Consider the following 17,195-nt stretch of genomic DNA (forward strand, 5'->3'; position numbering starts at 1 on the left):
CTGCTTCTGTAACAGATAAAAAGCTCGTTTGCTTTGGCTTTTTTTTTTCTCTCAGACCTTTTTTTTCCTTCTTTTACTGAAAGCTGAGGGTATTAAATCAAAACACAAATCTTAGACAATATGTAGCAATGCAAAGTTTAATGCAATCTTTTCAAAGCTTAATATGGAACAGGTTATGTGTAAGGTTTAATGTAAAACAGGTCCTTTGGCTGTCAAGTCCAGTGAATGGGTTTTCTTTTCAACCTGGACCATGTTTAAGTTCCTCAAGTCTGTTTAAGGCACACATCATTTGTTACTGAGTGCATATAGTCTTGTGTCTTCTTGGCTGTACTTTGCCATGGTGGGGGAGAAGGGGTCAGGCAGGGAGACAAAGAGAAGCAGGAGACAGGGGAGAATTGGGAAAAATTAATATTGACCAGAAACCTTTTTTTTTCTTTTTCTGCTGTACCAGGGATTGAACTCAGGGCCCAGCACTTGCCAGGCAAGCGCTTACTCTACTGAGCTATCTCCCCGGGCCTGAAACTCATTAGTAAGAGTAGCTGAATTTTATTATCCAGCTACTCCCTACATATTATCTCATTTAATCTTCTCTAGTTAGATTCTTCAACCCCCATTTCACAAAAAGAGGAAGCCAAAGCCCAAAGAGGCTTCGTAATTTACTCAGGTTTGCAGAATTAATATACGGGGGAAAACGGATCTGAACCTAGGTCTTTCTGATCTTAAAATTAATACTTTTTAAACAATTTTGCGACTTTGCCAGAGAATACAAACAAGCAAAAATCTAAGGTATTTCTAGATGCATCTCAATTAGCTCTCTGTGCCTAAGAAGCAGTAAATATAAATGGAAGAACAGAACATCTTAGCCGGCGTATTGAAATCACGTGTCTTTATGGTGCCATTTTTGTACCCTATGTCTTCCAATATACATTAGATGTTACATGGATTTAAATAAGACAGCCAGGAGTCTAAATTAGTCATAGAAAACTGAAAGTCTACAGAAATAGAGATTAGAAACATGAATAGGAAGCCAGTGGGTCCAGAAGAAGACCTCAAAATAGTGGAAAGACACAGCTGTACAGTTAGGCTGAAAGTCACTTTACATTGGCACCTTATGCAGTCCCTTTCTGGATCAGGTCAGTGGTCCCTGGACCCAAAACTGCATTCTAACCATGGCTCCGATGGCTGTGGTTGGAACACAGTCATCATCAGTGGCACTAATTTTATTAAATTAAAGATGTATATTTGCCATTACCCTTCCCATCTCTAAGTAACCTGCTAGAGATACTGTACGTTAACCTAAACTGGTGTTGAGGCTATTTCTATTTTAGAATTTTACAATTTATTTAGAATATTAAAAGTCATCTTTGCTTCCCCCAAATTCAGGGAAACACTTCACTCAGAAACAAAGCCAAATTGCAAATTCACCCTTCATGTACAAAGAAAGTGTCTAAACATTCAGAGCGGAACAAGTTCTCCATTAAAAACTTCCTTTGAGAAGAGGTGGGTTCGGGGGAGGAAACATTTAAGTGTAACTACGCTCTTTCCAAAACCAAATCCTCAGGATCAAGATGTACTTTAACAATTAAAACACAAATTGAGGAGTTCCTTCCATTTCCTATTGCCCCCTCCAAAGAAACACGCATGCAATGTCAAAGAAAAACTGCAGCAACTGTGACCCAACTTGGTCACGGATTCTTCCTCTCAGAGCAATGCATTTCCTGAGTCAAGCAGGTATGTGGGCATTCCTAATTCCTTTAAGTTGACAAACAAAAAGCTTTTTCCAAATCCCATCTTTATAGTCTCCTAAGAGTGATGATAAAAAGGGAAGCTCTTCCTTGGGGATAACTAACTGCAACCCAATCTAAGAACTAGTCCTATACCATGTCCTCAAGTCATATAGTTAAGGTAATCGCAGGGAATTGTCCCTGATAAGCAATTCCAGCCTAGAGGGAAGGGCTAGGAAAGTCAGGTGAGCTAAGGCTGAAGGCTGGATGGCATCCCACACTGAGAAAATACCACTCTCTGTCCACTGTAGACACTTAAAAATGCTCAAAAATTAAAAGCAGCATGCTTGATGTCAAATGAGAGGAAGCACAGCAGAAAAAAAAATAAATAAATAAGGGCCAAAGTCACTTTGAACATTTCTGTTTAAAATACAAAGGAGGGAAAAAGGAAAAGACAATTAAAACCCATAAGCCCCTCCTAACCTAATGCGAGTTTCATTGACGCTCTACTTTCATCCCAAGCATTTTTAAAATTTGTGGTCATAAGCCGACCCATAAAGCCCAAGTAAGTAGTGACAGGACTCCCTTCTAAACCTATGACTGTTTTTCAATTTCTGACAGCTTACATTTCTACAAGAGAAAAGAAAAAAAAAAAAGACGTGTAACATCTGTGGAGCTTGGAGGTTTTTCCTTTCTTTTTTTTTTAATCTCCTAACACTACTGCAAACAACAAGTTTGTAAAGCTAAGGGGGGGAAAAAATTAAAATGGTAGCAGTGTGTTGATAAGCCTAAAACAAGAGAAATGGAGAAGTGTGAAAATCAAGGAGGAAGCTGGAAAGAAGCTGTTACAGAAGGAGGTCAGGTACAAAGGCTACATGGGCAGGTTAAATGGTTTCCTGCCACTGAAAAACTGACCCACTTTGCTTTTCTTCAAATTGCTGTCTTATCAGTGTTCTCTGTCCTTTTTTTGTCCTCTCCATTGTAGCTTGCTATTTCTGTTTCCTTTCATAGAATGTTATTGTAGTGATAGAAAAATCTATTATTAATGATAAATCAATTTCTCTCTCTCCCCCCACCAGCTCCCCCCACGCCCCCATCTAAGTCCTGAAGACAAGTCTGGACCAATTTCTCCATCCTGCCTCTGGCAGCAGACTGGAGCATTTCAGATCCTCCACCAAGTCCCGGCTGCTTCAAAGGAAAAATCCTACTTTCTTCAGTTAAGATCATAAGAAATATAGGGGGAGGGGGTCAGCTCTGTTTGGACATAATTACACTTCATCAAAAGAAGCTTTCTTCATCTTCCATGCGTGAAAAGTCTGCAAGCAGTTAAGTCTGTCTTTTTTTTTTAAATATAAAAATTGCTATTTGGGAAACCAGCCAAAACTCAGAAAGCCAATATAGTAAAACAGCGCACACCCTTAGTTTCTCTTTGAAGTTTCTTAAATAAATATGTTGAGGGTTTACAAAGTACACTATCACTTTGCCATAGTTTCTACTCAAATTGATCAGAAAAAAAGTTATGCAGCATCTATATAATGCAAAAGCACAAATAAATGGAAACATTAGCTTGGATGTATAAAACAAAATTAAGTATAACACCCATCCTTTAAATCCTAAAATTCATTATTCTCATTTACAAATAAAATAATATTAAATAGGAAGAAAATGCAATTTAAAGTACAGGTAAACCATCATATTCACATTTTTTCTCGATTTTTACTAGAAAAAAGGAGAGACTTTAATTGTACCAAGAACCTGCTATACCAACAACTAATAACAGGAAAAAAAGATCACACACACACACACACACACTCACACACACACTTTTCAAGCCTAATCAGTATAGGATGCATCTTCTTTATTTTTAATGAAAATAAACTAAACTTGATTCAGAGATAAGCCCTTCAGTTCAGTGACAGTATTCATTAGCATGCATCATTTTTTTTTCTTAAGTTAAAGAGTAAACTTCTTGGCCCTGTTCCTAGAAAGTAAACTAAAACTACTCATCGGAAACAGCCTTGCTTGAATTTCCCTTATCAAGCTTTCACAATGGTAATAATTTGACATCTGATCCAAACTAAAGGCAGCTATTAGACATGGCTTAGAAATTGGTGCTCCTCATTTGCTAATTCCAACCTGGGCTGCAGGGAGTCCACAAGGCTGGATAATTTTTATTTGATCTCAGTCCCACAGGAGACTGTTTTTCTCTTCTGGAAATTCTTAAAATGGAAATATCAGATTCCATAAGTTAATGAATGAATTAATGAACATAGCACTTCTAATCGGTGAATGACTGGCAGAAGTCTTTCTATAGAATAAGTAGATAAAAACCAAAATACTGGTCTCCTTAGAGACTTTCAAAAACAATAGCTGCATTTATGAAACAGCTGTGAAAATCCAAAAAAGGACTACTTCCTGTTATATGATCCTTTTAAGGACTGCTAATATTTGCAGATAGCATCAGATGGTGGAAATCCTTAAATAGTGTGGAACTGTTGGAATCCTGATCATTCATTTGTCTAGACAACTTCACATAACCGTTCTAACATAAGTGATGCATTATTCACTTATTCAAATGAAAAGGCTCCTGTAATAAAAAAGGACCTAATTTTTAATAGGTTCTTATTAGGAGAATTAACTCATTTAGAGATACGAGTGGTAAATGAAGGGCATTATGCTAGCTCTTCTTGCTTCAATATACAACAATATTGCTATCATCAGAAAATTAGCCAATGCATACATTTTTCCTTCCTCTTTGCCATTCAGTTTGCTCAGCCATGTGATTCCTCACAACTCAGAACCTGCTCCCCTAACCATTCTTCTGTCTACCTTCCCCCAAACCCAGTGACATTAGAAGCCAGGCCTTCTGAAAACATTGTTTGAATTTGCAATATCATAAAACAAATGAAAAAGGCCTGGGTGTTCAGGCAAACACTCATCCGTGTCTGGATGCACTTAAATAAAACCTTACAGTAATTCCATTCAGTAAAAGAAGGTGCTGATTTGTATACAGACGAGTCTACATTTCATCAGAGGATCTTAAATGTGTTTATTCCATTATCAGTATTAAAAATCAGAGACCTACCTCGTCCACTCCGGCCCACAAATCTCAGATCGTTGAACCTTGCTACTTGGTTTTTCATGACAGCAGAGGCATTTCGGAGCTCAGCAGAATAATTTTCATCGTTTCCCGCCATGACAGTAACCACAGTCCCATCTGGTACTTCTCCTAGGGCTACCACCTACATAAAACAGGAAACACAGCAGCAATAATCGCCCATCAGAAAAACTTAAAAACTGAAAATATATTCTCATTGTAAACGACGTGTCTTATCAGGACTTGGTGCCCTGGGCCAGCAATGGCAGACAGGAACGAAGCATCTGTATGGGGGGGGGCAGTTACATGCCACTTCAAACAGATCAGGGTTTTGGGGTCCACCCATTTTCAAGGCAGGCAGAAATTTCCTTCATTTGTTGCTGGAGTCTTCACAGGATATGTGTACATTTTTATTAAATCCCCATGTTGAGCTGTCCACAAGAATTAGGCCTCAGAAGAAAGGTGGATGCCCCAGCTGCAGATTGCATCATACACATTAAAGCATCTCCTGTCTACAGTTGGAGAACCCTGAGAGGTGGTCTCATGTGGATCTAGGGCTAGAGAACCAAGAGCCTGGGCAGCTGCAAGGGAGAACTCAACATGGAGCCTTGGATTGGGGGGCATTAGGGCTATATTACATTTCCTTACTTCAGGCTCCATCTTCAGTATTTACTGAATATTCACTATGCAGTAGGACCCACTGGGATATTTAACATCATTAAAACACTTAAAGTCTAGGTGTGGAATGAAGATATGCACCAGGCTGTAAATGCTCAAAGACAAATGCATAGCAAAGTCACAAAGTGTATACCCTCAGCGACAATGCTATGTGTCTTTAATCCATCTGCCACCTTGGAGTGAAACATTTGCTGCCCCCTTGCTTGCTTTTTTTGCTACCTTCTGCCCTTCTGGGATCTGATTCTCCTCTGTAATGCCTGTCTGCCATGCCTTGGGCCAGCCAATTATGGATTGAAACCGCTAAAAAATGAGCTAAATAAACCTTTCCTGTCTTAACAAAAAAGAAACATTTGCTGCCTTCAACAGTCAACTACAGCACATTAAGTTGGGCAAGTAAAAACCCAGAATAATCAGCCATGGAGGCTAACAAATGTTTTCTCAGCAGCAAGTGTAGGGATCCCAGCTTACCCTGGGTCAGCTCATTTGCAAGAATGCACCTCAGAATCACCTGCAGCCTGGAGTCTGGAGCCTAGTAAGGGAATTCTGGCCATGTAGATCCTTCACTGTTACATATAAAATACTGCTCTTAATACACAAGACCAAGATCTTGCCCTTGATGACAACCCTCTTCTCTCACCTCACTTCCAGGATCAGATTATTTCCACTTCTCCTAAGCTGGGCTTGTAGATGCCTCGATGATAATGAGACAAAAGCTCCCACTAATGGAGCCCATGACCCAAACAGTGACACTCCTGTGTGCCAGCCTATCTGGCAAACATCCCACTGATCTTTCTCTACTTGTAGGGCTCCTCTCCCCTTTGCCCAAGATTTCCATAAGACAAACCTAAACATTTAATTCCATGTGCCCAGTATGCCAGGTGCAAACTCTTATTCAAGAGTTCTCTGGATGTGATAAAACAGGTATCATTATACTCATATTTTAGGTAGCCATGATGTGTAAAGCTTTACTGAATGCGCAGCATCCTCTTTCCCAGCATCCCACTGTAGCTAAGTGGTACCCATTTCAATGCATGCTTGTTAATGATCAACCTTCTCCTTTCAAGATGCTATGTATCCCAAAGCCCAGGGTCTCTTGGACTCTACAAGTTATATTCTTGTAGAAACGATATGAACCACAGGAAGGAAGGGACCTTCAACTCATCTGTCTTACTACTAGATGCTCCGATGCCAAAAATGTTGTCCAGGACATAGTAATGGTTTGGCAAATATTTTTAAAATAAATAAACAAAAGAGCATCACTTTCCACAGCCAGGGGCCTGTAGAGCTACCAGCTAAAAACGAAAGAGAACAGGTTAAAGGTTGAGTCAGCCTCCCCTGCCAACAGCAGTGTGCCCTGGCTCTAGACTATTCTTCTGGCAACTTTCTCCATTTCAGAGGCGCGGCATCATGGTGACGACTAGTTCTGTGGGGTGTACAATTATGCTCGATCTGAGAGGTCTTCTAGGTCAAGAGCAACTCCTCTGAGAACAAGACTTCCTTCTTGCATACCTGACCTAGTCCCTGAAGGGGCACAGTGAACACAGTGCATGCTACACTCCGGAGAGTGGCTATGTGTACTTCAAATCCACAATGCCAAAAAGAGGCACATTTTGAGAGACTGAAATAACTGCTCATGTTTGTCAGTATATGCCTGGATGTTTGATATTCTGTACACTTAGCATACTGTGTTTTAACACCTGCTTTACTTTCTAGGTCAAAGAAAAGTATTAATAAAGACAGGAAAAAGGTTGTACTGTTCAGAGAATCAATGTACTAGAAATCAAAAGGTTCCACCTTTCTCCCCTACTGTGGTTACATATCTACTATTTCCCACAAGTAAGGAGAAACATTGTTTTCCAGTATAAGCTGGAAATAATTCTTAAAAGTCTGTAAAATGTAGAAGATACTATATAAGCATAGAGTGTAATTATGATCTGCTTTTTGTAAAAGCAACAGGGTAGCTTGGCATTCTGTTGCGAGGCTGTTAAACATAGGCTTTCACTTACAAGCATCCTCTGAGGGTTCAACTGAATATGTAATTCCTTAGTTCATGTCCTGAGATGTTCTTTGGAGTGGCTGAGAGACAAGGGATGTCTGCTGGTCAGTTTCCCTCCAGTCAGACTAAATTTGAGGAAAAGAAAGAAAGAAAGAAAGAAAGAAAGAAAGAAAGAAAGAAAGAAAGAAAGAAAATGTTCCCCAACATAAAAATTTTCAAGAGCTGTGGGACATTATTATTTCACTGCATATTTTTAACATAATAGATTTTTTTAAAGAAAAAGAAAATTGATTCAATATGGGAAAATGTGAAAGAAAAAAACCCTAAGAGTGAAATACATAAATCCATTTTATTTTGCTTAAGCAGCATAATAATGACCATATTAAATACTGGTATGTTTTACATATCATATTTAACAGAACAAATAGATAATCCCAAATTATACAAGTCATCTAGGGGCCTAGAACTTGGCCTGAAAAAAATACTAACAATGTAGTGGCAAGCTTTCCTGTTATGACTAAACGCGAATTGAATGGCTAAAAATATTGTTTTTTCTGCTATTCCTTCGACCAAATCAGTCTGCCCAGTGTTTTTCTGAGAGGGGAAATGGTGGATGTGCAGAGGAGGGTGCATACTGTATTTGACTATATTAATCAGAGGTATAATTATATGTCTGAGGGGAATTTTTTAAGTAGATCCCTGAAACTGAAAAGTTTCCCTTAGAGAATCTCAACTGTGTTTATCTAAAAGAAAACCAAAAGAATCAAGAAATTTTCATGTGTTTCATCTGTAACAAACCCAAACAATGGAAAAAACATTTTAAGGAGCAAAGAGCAGTTAAAAATCACTTTTTGCTTAGAAATAAGTTCAAATTAAATTTGTTTCCATGCTATTGCATTCAAAAGTACTGCTATGCAAAAAACCACTCGTGGTAAAGCCGTAACACTTATGTTTCTAGGTCCTTTTAAAATATAAAATCTATCACTTCGAGAAATTTCATGGGAAAGGGAGAAGTAATTTCTCCTCTAACATTTCAGAATTAAGAAAGAAGTTCCCCTATTTAGCACACCTCACTATAACTAGCATTTAAATCACATGATATGCAGCTTGTACCAAATAAAGCAAAAGGGTCTTTAACTGTAGCCAAACTATTGAAATTTTGTCTGCGATGTGTTAGGAATAAAACTGCATCACTCTAAAAGAGGAACAATGAAAAATTAACCTAGACCTTGGAAACTATTTCTTTGGTCTTGCAGTACTGGAAACTAAGATGCCCATAATAATCCCATGGACAACAGTCCAGCCTCAGTTTATCAATTACTCTCCTAGGTCAACCTCACTGACATACTGTATGTGCAGTATACTCAAAATACAATTATTTTCCAAGACAGAATCTGATCAAATCTTTCTTTATCCTACAAACAGAAGCAAACTAGTAATCGGCAAAAAGCAAAGAGCAGTCAAAAATCACTTTCCATTTTTAAGTAAATAAGAAAAAATTTCAATCCTACAGTTAACTTTTGGAATTTAACCTAGCATTTAAGGAAAGGCCAATGGAACTAAAGAAAATGAATAAATAAATAAATATGAAATATAATTTCAATTTTTAAAAAATATATGCCAAGGAAATATTTTGATGGAAATGCCTTCAAGTTAAGCCAACAATTTATGTATCATGTCTTAAGATGGTCTGGATCATCCAACAATAGATATTTTGGAATTTTGAAAGGATAGAACAGTAGCTCCTCAGGAGAAAAATAATGAAAGCTATCTACTATGCTATTTCTCAAATATAGGTTTCCAAAATTTTTAAATTTTTTTTCCATCTGAGACTACTTGTTCTAATTTCCCAGTTTCATATTTAATGCTAAAATATTTGACTTTAAGCTTTGTTGTGTTTAAAGACATAACAGAAAAATGTGACTATCTAAAAAATTGAAATTTACTCTGATTTACGTATTTTATATAACAATTTGTGTTGTTTAGAAGAAATAGATATGTTTAATACTCTATTTTCCCACATTTAGATGTAATTAGATTTAGAAAGACAAAAACATAAAATTTGGTCATTAAATATATAGGAAAAATACAACTCACTAGTATCTTGCTTTTGAAGAGAAAAAAACGGCCAGTAATGTCAAAAATTATTTTCAAATAGAAATTGCTCTGTCATTTTGAAACTCTCTTTTCATAATACTGAAGGGTACTATTAAAGATACAAAATTAACTATGAGTACTAAATCATATATCTAAAAATATATTTTCTTTCTTTAGCATTGCCAGAAAAGCATATGAAACTGGTAAATATATATAGTCCAGTGTTCTCTAACTTAAAACAGTGCTATAGGCTTGCATTACTTTCAGATACATCTGGACTTAAATTTTCTGCATAGTGTTTCAGCTTGAAGCTATTTACAACAACTTAGTTATGAACCCTGAACACCAGACTTCACAGTGGAAATGCTGACAGATGCCTGCTGAAGGATGCTACTACATGCAGGGTTGAACTGTTCTCTCCACTCTTTCTATATGACCATCAATTAATGAGCCGAATTTGCAAGCTACTTTTTTGTCACTAGCATTATCTGGGACAGACAGGGCTTGGGATCCCCTAACAGTATGCTTTAACTATTTTAAGCTCTCTGTGAAGTACACCTGAAAGAAATGGTAAAAATATTTATTTCCATTTCCTTGACACCTGGGGAGCTGAACATTTCAAAACTGCAAAACTCTGTTAAAGATACAATAAACAACTTTATATAAAGCACATTAGTTGCTTTTTGCATTTTACACGTTGAAGTATAAATTATTTTTATATAATCCCAAAACAAGGTCACATGAACAATACTAAACACTCCTTCTTAATGGAATACATTGTCACTACCATGTTGGAGTACTATTTTAAATTATTATATCAAAGCAGTCTGCTGAATTCAGTTCTGATTCTTAGCAATGCCCAGCTCAGTGTCCCAGACATAAAATATGGGCTCAATAAATATTGTATTGATTTGAATACCAGACTTCTAGACAATTAAGTTCTCTGTATGTGTCTTAAACTGCATATACCTCTCTGCTATCCACCTAACAACACTATAATTTATTCTGTACATAGCTCTGAATATGATAGCCAAATTGCTGTCACCACTTTTAAAACAGAGACTTCTTCATAGTACTTCTCCATTGCAGATGTATTTGATTATGTTGCAAGAGTACAGGGAGTCTACTGCTCTCAGGCTTTTATTCCAAAAGGAAGATTTTGTATTAAAAGTTGTTTTTACATCATTCAAGGGAAAATTATAAAAAAATAATAAAAGCACTCAAAATCTGAATGTCTAAATATCTGTACACTGTTTTAAGCAGAGAGACAAAACTTCTATTTTGAGTAACTCTCCACAATCAACCTTCTTTGTGAATTCTTACAAAACATGGGTATGGAAAAAGGTAAAACACAGAGAGTGGGTTTTTAGGTAAACTCAACTGATTTTCCTGTTAATATAAATTATTCAATTTACTATGGTTTTGTTATCTATGCTCTGCCTAGTGGTTGAAGTAACAAAAACGTTCTCTGTGTAATTAGTATGTATGATTAACAGCAAAGGAAGAAGTTTATTTTCTAAACAACTTTAAAAGGATAGCAGTGAGAAAACCTAGATAACAAGCACACCAAATAGCTCAAACTAAACAGCCCTCTGTGGGCCAAAATCATCCTTTCTACCCAGAACTCTCATGGTTAAAGACAATTCAGCATCACGAACAGAAGAGGAGTGTTTGAGACAGTTATACATTTAACATGTGTAGCAGAACCATACATAAAACATCAAACAAGTAACACTTTTTAAAGGGTAAGCATCTATCCTTATATCCCCATATACTCTCATGTTTGGCATCCTATAGACAAAATCTCTACTCAGTTGTACTTTTTGCTGTTCTCATTAATGGTTTGGGGTTTTTGGTTTGCTCTGGGGCGTTGGGGGGTTGTTAACAAATTCCCAACATCCCATAAGGCTACTTAGAAATTTCTGGGTCTTTGGACAAAAAGAGAGTCTTAAAAGATACTCTTCTGTGGAGTTTTACTTTACTACAATTCGCATATATCCTGACCTTTTCCTACTTCAAAGAAGAAAGCATTAACCTACAGAATAAGTGCTTTGGAGAGATGTGACGATTTAAAAAAAAAAAAGGACCATTTCTGGAGCCAGCTGCAAAATGAAACTTGTCCCAGAACTCAGCATCCCCTTCCATAAAGTGCATTCTGATTTCTGTTCTGATACAGACCTAGCCAGATAACTGGCTTTAATTGACCTAGACTCCTTTTTTTTTCCACTCACCCACACCCGGAACCCCAAGTGGCGCGTGGGGGTATGGGGTGATCCACCCCTGGGCACTGCCAGGGGCCCGTGGGAGGGCAGCTCCGAGGTCCCGCGGAGACACTGGCACGGTTCCTCTCGTGTCCTTTTTCTTCCCCCAGGCCCTGTTTACCCCGCTCTCCGCATACCCCTGAGCCAGGGGACTGAAGCACGCGCGCCCACCCACCGACCACCAGAGCTCGGGGGCGTCTTTTCCAGAGCGCACTCGCCGCCCCGCCTGGCTCACCGCCCCTGCATCCCTGGCGTCCAGTCGCGAGTTTGGACTGCGGGGGCTCCTAGTTTCCCCCTGGTGAGGGCCGCCCTGGGGACTGGGCCGCGTCCTGGGCCTAAAGGACCCAGCACCTTCACCTCGCCACGGCGGGGAGCTAACGGATCCCACCCATCGAGCCCTGGGGATCCCCTAAGAATAACGACAGAGCACTGCTGCGACGTTTTACCCCGGCATTCAAGCCAGGCGAGTCCAAGCTGCTCGGGGCTCCCTCACCCCGGCACCCTGACATCCTGACATCCTGACCAGCGATAGGGACCCGGCCGCCCCGCCTTCCTCGGGCGACAGCGTTCTCGTCCCAGCCTGGTGTGGCTCAGTCTACCTGGGACCTTCACAAGCACTGCGTTCCCTGGCACCCCTGCACCCTGCGAACGCCGGCCAGAGCCCGGGAGGGGCCTCAGTGGCCGGGCGCACGCCGGTGGTGGATGATGGTGCACGCACTGAAGTGCGGGATAGAGATCAGAACACGCGACAACCGTTGGGAAGGGGGCGGGGTGGAGTCGCTGGGAACTGTGCCTAGTGTCCAGGATCAAGGGACCAGGGTCCGGCACAGGTGACACCCAGCGGAGACCCAGGGCGCGGGCCGGGCGCTCACTGAGAGGCGGGCAGGGGACGGGGGCGGGGGCGGCCGCAGCCTCTCACCTTGAAGGCCACCGGCAGGGTCTTGTTGCAGCGCCAGTGCGAGGGCAGCACAGAGCACAGGAAGTTGGGGCTGTCGGTGCGCACGAGCTCGGCCGGGTGGTCGGCGATGATCTCCACCATGGTGCGGTTGTCGTGCGGCGGCCGCAACCGCGGCACTGTGGCGGCCGCCGCCTCCTGCTGCTGCTGCTGCGGCTGCTGCTGCTGCTGCTGCTGTTGCTGCTGCTGCGCGGCCACCGCGGGGCTCACGTCGCTCATCTTGCCCGGCTGCAGGCTGCTGGAGGGGGGGCTGAAGCGCCGGCTGGTGCTCGGATCTACGGGAACACGCATCACAGCCCCGAGTTAGCGCGGCGGCCGGGGGAGGGGCGGGAGGGTGGAAGCGGGGGGCGAGGAGGAGGAAATCGAGGGGGAGGCAGGGGACGAGGTGATGGGGTGCAGAGGTGAAGAGTCAAGTCCGACGAGCCGGCGGCGGGCGGAGTCAGCGGGCGGCGCGGGGCGGACGCCGCGGGGACCCGGAGAGCTCGGGAGGCGGCACAGGGCGGACGGGCCGGGTCCTCGGGCACCGCACGCGGGGTGCAGGGCTCCCTTCCCGTGAAAGTGCGACGTAGAGCGGGCTTGGAGTCCACCCGCGGCCGGCGAGGCCCCGCGCGCCGTGTCCTGCTCCTCCTCCTCCTCCTCCTCCTCCTCCGCCTCCTCCCGGCGCGGCTCCTTCCGCCCAGCCGCGGCGGGCGCGCCCTCTGCTCGCTCCCTCTGGCTCTCCGCTGAACCCCCGCGTCCCTCTTGCGACGAGGGCCCGGAGGTGAGTCCCTGCAAGCGGCCGCTGGGATCTCCAGGCACCGCGTCCCCGGCCCGCGAGTCGCCCGCTGCCGCCGCCCGCCGGCCGCGAGGAGGAGCCGCGCGCTGCGCTGCGCTCCGGGCACCGGGCCGCCCCGCTCCCCGGACCGCGTCCCCAGCGCGCGGGACAGGAGCCCTGAGGGGCGGGCGAGGCGGGCCACCGCCGGCTGATCCGCTGTAGGTGGCTTTTGCAGCAGCTACAGGAGAGGAGGAAGGAAAATTCTCGCGCGTCCCTGCTGACTTCTCGGCGCGTCGCCCTCCCCCACCCACCCCACCCTGCGCAGTGGCTCCCGGAGAAAAGAGATTTTGCAGGATTCGGGGCTTTTTGCCTCAGGTGACACCAAAAAATGGGGAGGGGGACCCCGAGGTGTGCGTGAGGGTTAGGGAGGGGACTTGTCAAAATAATTCTTAATGACTCATGTGGATGGCTGGACACTTCTTTTTTCTTATGTATTCATTCTTGTCATTCCTAAGAACGAGGATGAGGTTTTTTAAAGAACTGGAAAACTGTCAGCTTGGTCGTTAAAATAAGTTGCGAAGCCCTTGCTGGGGGTTGGGGGGTAGCAGTTTTCTATAATCTGAATCTTGTGTTAAGTCTAACCTGCATCTCAAACTAAGTCTTCACTTTTTGCCGCTCGCGAGGTGAGAGTGGGATATAAAATTAAATAAAAATTTTCAAACGTTTCAGTGGCTATTTATTTATGTATTTACTTCCCAGTGTGGGTTAAAAAGGCGATCTTTGGATCCCCCAAAAGATTGCGTGTCCAAACCTGGATGAAGGAGCGCGCGGGGGGGGGGAGGGTAATGCAGGGGTTTTGCAGGGGAGCGGGGGGCGGGGGGAGGCTGTTGTTTTTTAACCTAAAATGTGGTTTTTGGAGGCTGGGATTTCTAATGATTAGTTTTTTGCGGTTTATATAGACACGACTCTAGCGAAGGCGATCATTACGCTGATGAGAGTCAGCAGCACGTGGGTGTCTCGGATCAGCCCCAGACTCTGTGCCTCCAGAACAGGCGGCCCCGCGGGCGCGCGCAAAGCGGGGACCCCGCTGCATCCAGAGACAGGCGCGGCCGGTTGCCCTTGCCTGCCACCGCTCCGGCGCGAGCATCTTAATCCTTTAAATCTTCCAAAGCCTGACAAAATGCTCGCAGAAAAGAGTCCTTTGCCACGAAGTCCCAATGATTCCTAATTGGCTAGCTGACACCTACCTACGTAATTTTTATGAAAGAAATGAAAAATTCGAGTTCCTGTCCCTGGGGGATTTGGGGAGGAAGGTGGCTGGGTCGTCGCTCACTTCCTGTGGTCCTATTTAAAGCTTTCCACCTACCCCTTAAGGGTGTTTTTTTATGGCCAGGAGCAGGCGGCTCTCTCTCCTTGAAAGGTGTGTGTAGGTTGGGGCCTGGATGCCCTGAGCGCGCGGTACCCGGGTATCCGTACAAAACCCAATGGCCATGGCTGCTGGATCTTGTGGACCTGGGTCGCGCATCAAGAGATACTCAGTGGACCCCGCGGGTTTGGTTGTGGTCCCTCGGCCCCTTTTCCATCTAAGGAGGTGAGGCGCTCACTACTCCCTCCTGTCTCTGAGTCTTTTTCTTCCACCTTACTTTCTCCATACCCAACTCCACGCCTTCCCTTGGGTCTTTCCCTGCCCCACTTTTCCCTCCCGTTCCCCTCTCCCTCAAATCCTTCCAAGCACCGAAGCCCCGCCGTGTCCCGGACTCCCCTCCCCATCTGCCTGCCACCGCCGCTCTTCGCTCCCTGGAGCAGCCCCTGGGCACCGCCAGCTGCCTGATGCCCTCCCTAACAGGTTCCGCGCAACCAGCGGGTGCGAGAACCCAGGGACGCGAGACCCACAGCGCTCAGCTAGAGGCTGGGCTGTCTGCTGCGCCTGCAACTTTTAATTATCTTTTTGGTCACAGGGGAGAGCTCTAACCTTGAGTACCGCTGCGCTTCAGGCGTGCGTGCGCAAGTTGGCCGGCGACCGGCGCCCCAGCCAGGAAGAGGAGCCAGGCTTCCCCCCCAAAAAAGCAAAAGAGAGACTGCACCCATGACTCTCCTACCCGGCACAGCCCTGGAATGCTCTCGCACCTGCACAACTCACATTCACGCCCGCCCCCACCCCCTTACTGGGGCAGTTTTTACTTTAGGCGCGTCATTCCACTGTCTAACAGAGATGTCTAACTTGTTTGTTTAAACGTGTAGGGCCTGCAAAGCAGGGTCGGGGTTACAGGAAACATAGTATTATTTCTGTGGTCACGGGACGGTAGAGATTCTTTGGTAAGTGATATTCCGCCTTCTCCGGGGTTCGACCGACTCCCAAGAAGCCCACAGAACAGGGAACTCCCAGAAATCCGAAGGCCTTGCCAGTCAGTATTTCAAATATGGGCTCCTAGGGGAGCTTAAGAAAGAAAGAAAGAAAGAAAGAAAGAAAGAAAGAAAGAAAGAAAGAAAGAAAGAAAGAGAAAAAATCTTCTAGGGCTCTTGGAATCTAAGAAATCATTTTGGGGACTTTTTCTCTCTCCAGCACTATTTTGGTTTTTCTGTTTCACTTCGCAGTGAAGTGTGCAGGCCTCAATGGTTAGGGGTTTTAAGGGCAATTCCATCAATGGTGAGATTATTTATTTTAATTAATCATATCCGGTAATTCAGCTTTATTGCTTTCCTCGGCATCCTCCCTCCATTAAGCATTTCAGTGGAACTAATATAAGCAGCTCTTGGAGGTTACTGGTCTTGGATGCCTTAAAATATCCTACAGTTATTTATAATGTGGAAATGAAATTTTCCACTGAATACCCTAACAACGTTTTAGGTATCTGGCACCGTGAATTTTCAGTCTCTTTTTAAAAATATCCTCTTGCTGAACATTCACACTTTCAGCTGAAGCCTGGAATAGATGATGTTTTGGCTCTGACCATTACGCTTAAAGTTGAAAACATTTTTGCAGACCCCCTCAACGCTTGCCTGGTAACTAACAGCAGGCACATAGGGAAAAAAGGAGGTTTTACGTGTGCATATTCTGTGCTACAGTGAACTTCAGGGCACCCTTGAGTTTAGATTTTCTTCAGTATGAAAATCTCCAGAACAGATCACCAGCCAGATTCCTTTTCAGAAATACTCATCTTTTCAGGGATACATTACAGCAGTAAATAATAAAAAGTACCTTTTATCTTGAAAGCAAGGCTTCCAAGAAGATATAAACATAGTTTCCCCTTCCATAGCCTTTAATATTTAATATAACTGTAACAACACTTGGCAATTCAGACATTCCAGACAAAGAAAATGTGATGTAAAGCCATGAAATTATTAACCCAGAGAACTGAATTCCCAAACAGAACAAAGCCATCCATCCTTCATTCTGGAAATACATATATATGAAAAAAATCTCTTACAGTAATTTTCAATGCACCTGGCAATAAAGTGGGACAACCAATAACAATTACAAACATGCTGATGATCCCTAATCTCTGAATGTACCCTTAGAGACAGCTATTTATAAGCAGAACCATCATTGGAAACTTTTCCTTAGGACTGTGCTTGAATGAAGGTTCGCCCTCAAAGAAGTCTGTGTATCCATCTATTGACTAATTCTGGCCA

The 17,195-nt window shown here is 43.3% G+C and overlaps 1 protein-coding gene across 4 annotated transcripts in view; it reads right to left on the bottom strand.

The window, feature by feature from the left end:
* Runx2 (runt related transcription factor 2) overlaps positions 1-13,114 on the bottom strand; it is a 128,420-nt gene extending 115,306 nt beyond the window's left edge. For all 4 annotated transcript variants that reach the window (XM_012515909.2, XM_023719386.1, XM_012515913.2 and 1 more), the window contains exons 1-2: positions 12,773-13,114; positions 4,810-4,966 (exon numbers count right to left, since the gene is read on the bottom strand). In XM_012515909.2, coding sequence (XP_012371363.1) covers positions 4,810-4,966; positions 12,773-13,099 — 484 coding nt within the window. In that variant the 5' untranslated portion in view covers positions 13,100-13,114. The remainder of the gene's footprint in view (positions 1-4,809; positions 4,967-12,772) is intronic.
* Positions 13,115-17,195: the final 4,081 nt, after the last annotated feature.

Source organism: Octodon degus, unplaced genomic scaffold, assembly GCF_000260255.1.
Source record: "Octodon degus isolate 3935 unplaced genomic scaffold, OctDeg1.0 scaffold00005, whole genome shotgun sequence".
Classification (NCBI taxonomy): domain Eukaryota; kingdom Metazoa; phylum Chordata; class Mammalia; order Rodentia; family Octodontidae; genus Octodon; species Octodon degus.